Here is a 12039-nt window from a genome sequence, read left to right on the forward strand (position 1 = left end):
ATCAGCAGATCAACCAACCAATCTCCGATCACCCACCTGAGCTCACACGGACAAACGGCAGCACACGAACACGTCGTCGCGAGGGAAGACATGGGCTCCTGCGTCTCGCGCTCGCCGGCGTCTGGGTCATCGACGGCGTCTGGGCGGGCGGTGGCCACGGCGAAGGTGGTCGGCCTGGACGGCTCCATGACGCAGTACGCGGCGCCAGTCACGGCGCGTGATGCACTGGGGGACAAGAGCCGCCAAGGCGCGTCGGTCTTCCTGTGCAGCTCCGACGAGCTCCGCTTCGACGCGCCCCCGCGCGCGCTAGCGGACGAGGAGGCGCTGCAGCCGGGGTGGCTCTACTTCGTGCTCCCCGTCTCCATGCTCCGCCTCGCGCTCTCGGGGCACGAGATGGCCGCCCTCGCCGTCAGGGCCAGCTCCGCGCTCGCCATCGTCAGCGGCGTTGCGTCTCCTCCGAGGCGCAAGAATATGACAGGCACCAACGGAAAGCAACGAAAAACGGCTCGAGTGGCGCCGCTCATTGTTGCCACCAACAACGATGAGGACGCCGAACTAGCAGACAGTGGATCGAGTCTGCACGCATACGGCAAATACGGTGCAGCGCAAAAGACGGCGGGGAAGACGAGGAAGAGAGCAGGCTACAGAAGCCGCGGCGCTCGTCATCGTCGTCGTGCAGCAGATGTGTCAAGATTAAGCGCCATTCTAGAAGACGATGACTTCTGAGCAGCCCCCGATCATTGCGACTAGTTAGCTAGTTTAGATAGTTTATTCAGTCGACCGTTGAATCCCTCTTCAGAGTAGGAGATCCGTCTATATCACTCGATCATACTGTAGAGTGCTACCTTGTACAGGATGCTTTGATTCTTTGATCTGTGTACATCGAATGTCGGATCATGGCAAAATGAAAGTGCAACCCGACGGGCTAATGCACCGTTATGTTCACATTCCTCATTTCTGTTTCAAACTCTGTTTTCCAGGATAGTTGGACTTGAGAAACTGACATCTTGAGACAGCCAAATCTTCCAAATGGTAGTGCGTATTCTCATCTTCGTGCCACCCCCCTCGCCCTAGAAATGTGCCTCACACTGCCGAGCATTGGCCACTAGGCAAAAACTTCCAACTCCTCGCGACGCTCACCAGGGCGCTGCTAGGGGATCCTCCGCCAGCCCCCTCCCCTCTGCCAGTCTCTCACGCCGCCGCTGCCGCCAACCATCGCTGCGGCAGCGGGCCTAACCACTAAATGGGGGCCTCGGAGCTGGTGGCCTGGAGGTCAACGCCGGAGTTGCTGGGGTAGTGAAGGCCGTCGGATCTTCGAGCTACGACCAGGGCGGCGCACCTGGCCGCGGTGGTGGTTAGATCGTCCTTGGCGGTGCAAATCGGCGGTGGAGGCATGGGGCGGGATTGGTTGATTTCCTAATTCCGTTATGGGTGTCGACCTTCTCCACATCCCTCCTCGATGCGTGGTTTGGTCGGTTCCGGCGGAAGATCGCCCCTATTTTCTTCCTCCATGTCGGCTTCTGTTGATGGGGTTCCAAGCGGCAGATCCAACAGGGTGCCATCGGGTGGCGTGGGGGCTACTAGCTTACCTTGATGTGGTGGTCCTAGAGTTCCTAACTAGCGCCAAGATGATGATCTATCGGATGCATGTCCCCATCGATCTAGCTCGAGTGTCGTGTCCCGAAAAGCTCCGCTGACTAACTCCACTCGGCAATTCATGCCTTGGGATTACATGATCGGCTAGGATTCGTGTAGGGGATTCGTAGCATAGAAAAAAAAAATCCCACGCAACGACGAATAAACCACCAAGATCTAATCTAGTACATGCATTTAACGATGCGGTAGCATGTAGCAATACGATAACTTGATTTGCGTACCATTGTAAATCGGGTGCAGAAGCTTAACGGTTGGTGTCGATATATATAGATGATCGCCATCCATTCAATCTTGGCGATCCAACTCGATCAACTCCGTCGCTTGTGCGACAGCTCCGAGGTGATGCACATGGACGGCTTGACAACGTCGACTCCTTCGTATTCCAGCAAGTTGGAGTCGAGGTAGAGAGATCGCTCCGGCATCACGATAGCGTGACGACAAACTTGGTGCATATCTGGCAGGGCTGAGCTCGGACTATCTTTTCGGAGTTCACCAAAATTAGTGTTCCGGCGATCACCGGTGGAGGTCCGAGGACCAACGGAGGTAAGCGGTGGAGGACGGAGGAACCCCGACGAGGACGGGCGATGGCGGTGAGGAGGCCAACGATGAGCGGCGGGCGGCGGCACCAAGGCGGGTGGCCAACGGCAGCTTGGCGGTGGTGCTGGGCGTGGGGAGCTCGGGGCTGAGTGGCTCTTGTGAACTTGTGATGTTGTGGCCAGCCCCGGGGCTCCCGTATATGAAGGCTCGGACCTGAGAGGTCGTAGGATCTCTGAATCCTAATTGAACTCTCGGTCAAACTTTGTCAAACTCATATTGGAACCAAATAAGGAAGTCCCTAAATGAATCGGAATAGGAGGAAGAGAGCTCCTCCTTCCCACCCCCAAACCGAGTAGAGGGAGAGCTCTGCCTCTCCCAATCGTCCACGATGGCCAACTGGCCGGCCAGCTCACTTGGCGCGCAGGTCGGGCCCACCCAACCCTAGGATAGGTGGGTTCCCCCCTTCCGAAACGTTACGGTTCAACCGAAAAATCCGAAACTTTCCGGAACCATTTCAATACTTCCCATATATGTTCCTATATGTTTGTCGCCTTTCCGAATCCATCTGTGATATCCCCAAACCCATTCGGGACACCTAAAACACTGCACTTGATATATCTCTATCCATAGCGGCGTCGAACTTTAAATGTGTGATCCTACGGATAAGCAATTATGCGAACATGACTATGTCCATAGCCAATGATTAATACAGGGATCTAGAGATCCATATTAACCCCCACATATTCAACGATGATCTTATCAAGTGAACCAATTATGTCATTCATATATAATTCACATGTTCTGTGATATCTTAGTTACCCGAGATTTGATCGCTGGTACATTTATACCTTTTTTCTTATCTCGTTACTGGTAAGTGCTCTTTTCTCATCGTAATAACGCACCCTGATGTGATCTAGTCACGGGCTTGCAAGCGATTGAGTGCGTATTACCGAGAGGGCCCCGAGAATATCATTCCGTTACTTGGATGGACAAATTCCAGTCTTGATAACATACAACCCAACAATTATCTTATAGAATACATGGGAGATAGCTTTATGATCCCCCAATAACGAAGTGACTGATACGCGTACAACACGCGTCCGTTGGGAACCCCAAGAGGAAGGTGTGATGCGTATAGCGGCAAGTTTTCCCTCAGTAAGAAACCAAGGTTTATCGAACCAGTAGGAGCCAAGAAGCACGTTGAAGGTTGATAGCGGCGAGATGTAGTGCGGCGCAACACCAGGGATTCCGGCGCCAACGTGGAACCTGCACAACACAATCAAATTACTTTGCCCCAACGTGACAGTGAGGTTGTCAATCTCACCGGCTTGCTGTAACAAAGGATTAGATGTATAGTGTGGATGATGATTGTTTGCAGAGAACAGTAGAACAAGTATTGCAGTAGATTGTATTCGATGTAAAGGAATGGACCGGGGTCCACAGTTCACTAGAGGTGTGTCTCCCATAAGATAAATAGCATGTTGGGTGAACAAATTACAGTTGGGCAATTGACAAATAGAGAGGGCATGACAATGCACATACATGATATGATGAGTATTGTGAGATTTAATTGGGCATTACGACAAAGTACATAGACCGCTATCCGACATGCATCTATGCCTAAAAAGTCCACCTTCAGGTTATCATCCGAACCCCTTCACGGTATTAAGTTGTAAACAACGAGACAATTGCATTAAGTATGGTGCGTAATGTAATCAATAACTACATCCTCGGACATAGCATCAATGTTTTATCCCTAGTGGCAACAGCACATCCATAACCTTAGGGGCTTATGTCACTCCCCCAGATTCACGGAGACATGAACCCACTATCGAGCATAAATACTCCCTCTTGGAGTTACAAGCATCAACTTGGCCAAAGCATCTACTAGTAACGGAGAGCATGCAAGATCATAAACAACACATAGATTGATAATCAACATAACATAGTATTCTCTATCCATCGGATCCCAACAAACACAACATATAGCATTACAGATAGATGATCTTGATCATGTTAGGCAGCTCACAAGACCCGACAATGATAGCACAATTAGGAGAAGACAACCATCTAGCTACTGCTATGGACCCATAGTCCAGGGGTGAACTACTCACTCATCACTCCGGAGGCGACCATGGCGGTGTAGAGTCCTCCGGGAGATGAATCCCCTCTCCGGCAGGGTGCCGGAGGCGATCTCCTGAATCCCCCGAGATGGGATTGGCGGCGGCGGCGTCTCTGGAAGGTTTTCCGTATCGTGGCTCTCGGTGCTGGGGGTTTCGCGACGAAGACTATTTGTAGGCGGAAGGGCAGAGTCGGGAGAGTCACGAGGGGCCCACACGCTAGGGCCGCGCGGCCAGCACCTGGGCCGCGCCGCCCTAGTGTGGCGCCTTGTGGCCCCACTTCGTCTTCTCTTCGGTCTTCTGGAAGCTTCGTGGCAAAATAGGCCCCTGGGCGTTGATTTCGTCCAATTCCGAGAATATTTCCTTACTAGGATTTCCGAAACCAAAAACAACAGAAAACAGAACTGGCTCTTCGGCATCTCGTTAATAGGTTAGTGCCTGGAAAATGCATAAATATGACATAAAGTATGCATAAAACATGTAGATATCATCAATAATGTGCCATGGAACATAAGAAATTATCGATACGTCGGAGACGTATCAGCATCCCCAAGCTTAGTTTCTGCTCGTCCCGAGCAGGTAAACGATAACAAAGATAATTTATGGAGTGACATGCCATCATAACCTTGATCATACTATTGTAAGCATATGTAATGAATGCAGCGATCCAAACAATGTAAATGACATGAGTAAACAACTGAATCATATAGCAAAGACTTTTCATGAATAGTACTTCAAGACAAGCATCAATAAGTCTTGCATAAGAGTTAACTCATAAAGCAATAAATCAAAGTAGAGGTATTGAAGCAACACAAAGGAAGATTAAGTTTCGGCGGTTGCTTTCAACTTGTAACATGTATATCTCATGGATAGTTGTCAACATAGAGTAATATAACAAGTGCAATATGCAAGTATGTAGGAATCAATGCACAGTTCACACAAATGTTTGCTTCTTGAGGTGGAGAGAAATAGGTGAACTGACTCAACATAAAAGTAAAAGAATGGTCCTTCAAAGAGGAAAGCGTCGATTGCTATATTTGTGCTAGAGCTTTGGTTTTGAAAACAAGAAACAATCTTGTCAACGGTAGTAATAAAGCATATGTGTTATGTAAATTATATCTTACAAGTTGCAAGCCTCATGCATAGTATACTAATAGTGCCCGCACCTTGTCCTAATTAGCTCGGATTACCTGGATTATCATTGCAATGCATATGTTTTAACCAAGTGTCACAAAGGGGTACCTCTATGCCGCTTGTACAAAGGTCTAAGGAGAAAGCTCGCATCGGATTTCTCGCTATTGATTATTCTCAACTTAGACATCCATACCGGGACAACATAGACAACAGATAATGGACTCATCTTTTATGCATAAGCATTCAACAACAGTTAATTTTCTCATATGAGATTGAGGATGTTTGTCCAAAACTGAAACTTCCACCATGGATCATGGCTTTAGTTAGCGGCCCAATGTTCTTCTCTAACATTATGCATGCTCTAACTATTTTAGTGGTAAATCTCCCTTACTTCAGACAAGACGAACATGCATAGCAACTCACATGATATTCAACAAAGAGTAGTTGATGGCGTCCCCAGGAACATGGTTATCGCACAACAAGCAAATTAATAAGAGATAAAGTGCATAAGTACATATTCAATACCACAATAGTTTTTTGGCTATTTGTCCCATGAGCTATATATTGCAAAGGTAGAGGATAGAAATTTTAAAGGTAGCACTCAAGCAATTTACTTTGGAATGGCGGAGAAATACCATGTAGTAGGTAGGTATGGTGGACACAAATGGCATAGTGGTTGGCTCAAGGATTTGGATGCATGAGAAGTATTCCCTCTCGATACAAGGTTTAGGCTAGCAAGGTTATTTGAAACAAACACAAGGATGAACCGGTGCTGCAAAACTCACATAAAAGACATATTGTAAACATTATAAGACTCTACACCGTCTTCCTTGTTGTTCAAACTCAATACTAGAAATTATCTAGACCTTAGAGAGACCAATTATGCAAACCAAATTTTAGCAAGCTCTATGTATTTCTTCATTAATAGGTGCAAAGTATATGATGCAAGAGCTTAAACATGAGCACAACAATTGCCAAGTATCACATTATCCAAGACATTATAACAATTACTACATGTATCATTTTCCAATTCCAACCATATAACAATTTAACGAAGAAGATTCAACCTTCGCCATGAATACTATGAGTAAAGCCTAAGGACATACTTGTCCATATGCAACAGCGGAGCGTGTCTCTCTCCCACACAATGAATGCTAGGATCCATTTTATTCAAACAAAACAAAAACAAAAACAAACGAGACGCTCCAAGCAAAGTGCATAAGATGTGATGGAATAAAAATATAGTTTCACTAGAGGAACCCGATAATGTTGTCGATGAAGAAGGGGATGCCTTGGGCATCCCCAAGCTTAGACGCTTGAGTCTTCTTGATATATGCAGGGGTGAACCACCGGGGCATCCCCAACCTTAGAGCTTTCACTCTCCTTGATCATATTGTATCATCTCCCTCTCTTGATCCTTGAAAACTTCCTCCACACCAAACTCAAAACAACTCATTAGAGGATTAGTGCACAATTAAAATTTACATGTTCAGAGGTGACATAATCATTCTTAACACTTCTGGACATTGCACAAAGCTACTGAAAGTCAATGGAATCGAAAAATCCATCAAGCATAGCAAAACAGGCAATGCGAAATAAAAGGCAGAATCTGTCAAAACAGAACAGTTCGTAAAGACGAATTTTATTGAGGCACCAGACTTGCTCAAATGAAAATGCTCAAATTTAATGAAAGTTGCATACATATCTGAGGATCACTCACGTAAATTGGCATAATTTTCTGAGTTACCTACAGAGAATTTGGCCCAGATTCGTGACAGCAAAGAAATCTGTTTCTGCGCAGTAATCCAAATCTAGTATGAACCTTACTATCAACGACTTTACTTGGCACAACAATGCACAAAACTAAGGTAAGGAGAGGTTGCTATAGTAGTAACAACTTCGAAGACTCAAATATAAAATAAAGGTACAGTAGTAAAAACATGGGTTGTCTCCCATAAGCGTTTTTCTTTAACGCCTTTCAGCTAGGCGCAGAAAGTGTGTATCAAGTGTTATCAAGAGACGAAGTGTCAACATCATAATTTGTTCTAATAATAGAATCAAAAGGTAACTTCATTCTCTTTCTAGGGAAGTGTTCCATACCTTTCTTGAGAGGAAATTGATATTTAATATTACCTTCCTTCATATCAATGATAGCACCAACAGTTCGAAGAAAAGGTCTTCCCAATATAATGGGACACGATGCATTGCATTCAATATCCAAGACAACAAAATCAACGGGGACAAGGTTATTGTTAACGGTAATGCGAACATTATCAACTCTCCCCAAAGGTTTCTTTGTAGAATTATCAGCAAGATTAACATCCAAATAACAATTTTTCAATGGTGGCAAGTCAAGCATATTATAGATTTTCTTAGGCATAACGGAAATACTTGCACCAAGATCACATAAAGCATTACAATCAAAGTCATTGACCTTCATCTTAATGATGGGCTCCCAACCATCCTCTAGCTTCCTAGGAATAGAAGTTTCGCGTTCTAGTTTCTCTTCTCTAGCTTTTGTGAGGGCATTTGTAATATGTTTCGTGAAAGCCAAATTTATAGCACTAGCATTAGGACTCTTAGCAAGTTTTTGTAAGAACTTTATAACTTCAGAGATGTGGCAATCATCAAAATCTAAACCATTATTATCTAAAGCAATGGGATCATCATCCCCAATGTTGGAAAAAATTTCAGCGGCTTTATCACGAGCGGTTTCAAGCAGCTTTAGCAGTTTCAGTGCAGTTTTCGCGCTTTGCATTAGAAGTGGAAACATTGACAACACCAATTCTTTTACCATTATTAGTAGGAGGTGCAGCAACATGTGGAGCATTAGCATTACTAGTGGTGGTAATAGTCCAAACTTTAGCTATATTGTCTTCTTTTTCATTTTCTTCTCTTTCCCACCTAGCACGCAATTCGGCCATCAATCTTATATTCTCATTAATTCTAACTTGGATGGCATTTGCTGTAGTAACAATTTTATGATTATGATTTTCATTAGGCATAACTTTCGATTTCAAAAGATCAACATCAGCAGCAAGACTATCGACTTTAGAAGCAAGTATATCAATTTTCCCAAGCTTTTCTTCAACAGATTTGTTAAAAGCTGTTTGTGTACTAATAAATTCTTTAAGCATAGCTTCAAGTCCAGGGGGTGTGTTCCTATTATTGTTGTAAGAATTCCCATAACAATTACCATAGCCGTTGCCATTATTACAAGGATATGGCCTATAGTTGTTACTAGAATTGTTCCGGTAAGCATTATTGTTGAAATTATTATTTTTAATGTAGTTTACATCAACATGTTCTTCTTGAGCAACTAATGAAGCTAATGGAACATTATTAGGATCAATATTTGTCCTCTCATTCACAAGCATAGACATAATAGCATCAATCTTATCACTCAAAGAAGAGGTTTCTTCGACAGAATTTACCTTCTTACCTTGTGGAGCTCTTTCCGTGTGCCATTCAGAGTAATTAATCATCATATTATCAAGAAGCTTTGTTGCTTCACCAAGAGTGATGGACATAAAGGTACCTCCAGCAGCTGAATCCAATAGGTTCCGTGAAAAAAAATTCAGTCCTGCATAAAAGGTTTGGATGATCATCCAAGTAGTCAGTCCATGGGTTGGGCAATTTTTAACCAAAGATTTCATTCTTTCCCATGCTTGTGCAACATGCTCAGTATCCAATTGTTTAAAATTCATTATGCTACTCCTCAAAGATATAATTTTAGCAGGGGGATAATATCTACCAATAAAAGCATCCTTGCATTTAGTCCATGAATCAATACTATTCTTAGGCAGAGATAGCAACCAATCTTTAGCTCTTCCTCTTGATGAGAAAGGAAACAATTTTAATTTTATAATGTCACCATCTACATCCTTATACTTTTGCATTTCACATAATTCAACAAAATTATTGAGATGGGCAGCAGCATCATCAGAACTAACACCAGAAAATTGCTCTCGCATAACAAGATTTAGTAAAGCAGGTTTAATTTCAAAGAATTCTGCTGTAGTAGCAGGTGTAGCAATATGTGTGCATAAGAAATCATTATTATTTGTGGTTGTGAAGTCACACAACTTAGTATTTTCAGGAGTACCCATTTTAGCAATAGTAAATAAAGCAAACTAGATAAAGTAAATGCAAGTAACTAATTTTTTTGTGTTTTTGATATAGCAAACAAGATAGTAAATAAAGTAAAACTAGCAACTAATTTTTTTGTATTTTTGATTTAGTGCAGCAAACAAAGTAGTAAATAAAGTAAAGCAAGACAAAAACAAAGTAAAGAGATTGGGATGTGGAGACTCCCCTTGCAGCGTGTCTTGATCTCCCCGGCAACGGCGTCAGAAAAAGAGCTTGATACGCGTACACCACGCGTCCGTTGGGAACCCCAAGAGGAAGGTGTGATGCGTACAGCGGCAAGTTTTCCCTCAGTAAGAAATCAGGGTTTATCGAACCAGTAGGAGCCAAGAAGCACGTTGAAGGTTGATAGCGGCGAGATGTAGTGCGGCGCAACACCAGGGATTCCGGCGCCAACGTGGAACCTGCACAATACAACCAAATTACTTTGCCCCAACGTGACAGTGAGGTTGTCAATCTCACCGGCTTGCTGTAACAAAGGATTAGATGTATAGTGTGGATAATGATTGTTTGCAGAGAACAGTAGAACAAGTATTGCAGTAGATTGTATTCGATGTAAAGGAATGGACCGGGGTCCACAGTTCACTAGAGGTATCTCTCCCATAAGATAAATAGCATGTTGGGTGAACAAATTACAGTTGGGCAATTGACAAATAGAGAGGGCATGACAATGCACATACATGATATGATGAGTATTGTGAGATTTAATTGGGCATTACGACAAAGTACATAGAACGCTATCCAAGCATGCATCTATGCCTAAAAAGTCCACCTTCGAGGTTATCATCCGAACCCCTTCCAGTATTAAGTTGTAAACAACAGACAATTGTATAAAGTATGGTGCGTAATGTAATCAATAACTACATCCTCGGACATAGCATCAATGTTTTATCCCTAGTGGCAACAGCACATCCATAACCTTAGGGGCTTCTGTCACCCCCCCAGATTCACGGAGATATGAACCCACTATCGAGCATAAATACTCCCTCTTGGAGTTACAAGCATCAACTTGGCCAAAGCATCTACTAGTAACGGAGAGCATGCAAGATCATAAACAACACATAGATTGATAATCAACATAACATAGTATTCTCTATCCATCGGATCCCAACAAACACAACATATAGCATTACAGATAGATGATCTTGATCATGTTAGGCAGCTCACAAGACCCGACAATGATAGCACAATTAGGAGAAGACAACCATCTAGCTACTGCTATGGACCCATAGTCCAGGGGTGAACTACTCACTCATCACTCCGGAGGCGACCATGGCGGTGTAGAGTCCTCCGGGAGATGAATCCCCTCTCCGGCAGGGTGCCGGAGGCGATCTCCAGAATCCCCCGAGATGGGATTGGCGGCGGCGGCGTCTCTGGAAGGTTTTCCGTATCGTAGCTATCGGTACTGGGGGTTTCGCGACGAAGACTATTTGTAGGCGGAAGGGCAGAGTCGGGTGAGTCACGAGGGGCCCACACGCTAGGGCCGCGCGGCCAGCACCTGGGCCGCGCCGCCCTAGTGTGGCGCCGCCTCGTGGCCCCACTTCGTCTTCTCTTCGGTCTTCTGGAAGCTTCTTGGCAAAATAGGCCCCGGGCGTTGATTTCGTCCAATTCCGAGAATATTTCCTTACTAGGATTTCGAAACCAAAAACAGCAGAAAACAAGAATCGGCTCTTCGGCATCTCGTTAATAGGTTAGTGCCGGAAAATGCATAAATATGACATAAAGTATGCATAAAACATGTAGATATCATCAATAATGTGGCATGGAACATAAGAAATTATCGATACGTCGGAGACGTATCAGTGACGTTTGCAACAAGCTATGCATTCTTCCAATAACCGGGAGTTGTATAATCTCATGGTCAACGGGAAAGCTTCACAATTAGAACTATGTAACGCGATTAATTCTTATGCTTTGATTAGGTCAAGTCCATCATCTTATTCTCCTTAATAATATGACCCCGCTAATAATAACACTATGTTCATGGCTATGAAAACCAATAACCAACACTCATTTCACGAACTAGTATAGAGTCATACTAGGGACACATTGTGTTCATATTCCACACACATGTATTATGTTTCTGGATAATACAATAAGCATGGCATATAAATATTATCATGAACATGGATTGGTGATAATAAATATTTCTTTATTATTGCCTCTTGGGCACCAAATCTCTTCAAGTCGGTCGAGCGCACCTGTGTTTTTCTGATCATTTGATTTCAGAGGGAGTGTTGCGAGTCTATGCCGGTTGTTGCCATCATGGGGCACGTTTTCTCGCTCTATGGTGAAGTCAGCTGGCGGAGATGCCATGAAAGCCGAGATCCGTGATCTAGCAATGGTGGGTTGATTCCTTGTGGTGATGAGTAATTGGCTTGGTGATTAGTGACTTGTAGCAAGACATCGTAAATGGGGTAGACAATACAGGAGAAGTTCAAAGTCT

At 44.2% G+C, this 12039-nt stretch overlaps 1 protein-coding gene across 1 annotated transcript; it reads left to right on the forward strand.

Moving 5' to 3' along the window:
* LOC124651160 lies at positions 1 to 887 on the forward strand. The gene has a single exon (XM_047190295.1). The coding sequence runs from the start codon at positions 91 to 93 to the stop codon at positions 724 to 726; it is 636 nt and encodes a 211-aa protein (XP_047046251.1). The 5' UTR covers positions 1 to 90; the 3' UTR covers positions 727 to 887.
* Positions 888 to 12039: the final 11152 nt, after the last annotated feature.

Source organism: Lolium rigidum, chromosome 5 (assembly GCF_022539505.1).
Source record: "Lolium rigidum isolate FL_2022 chromosome 5, APGP_CSIRO_Lrig_0.1, whole genome shotgun sequence".
NCBI lineage: Eukaryota > Viridiplantae > Streptophyta > Magnoliopsida > Poales > Poaceae > Lolium > Lolium rigidum.

Coding starts and splice junctions, on each gene's coding strand:
- LOC124651160 (XM_047190295.1), top strand. CDS start 91: ATGGGCTCCTGCGTCTCGCGCTCGCCGGCGTCTGGGTCATCGACGGCG.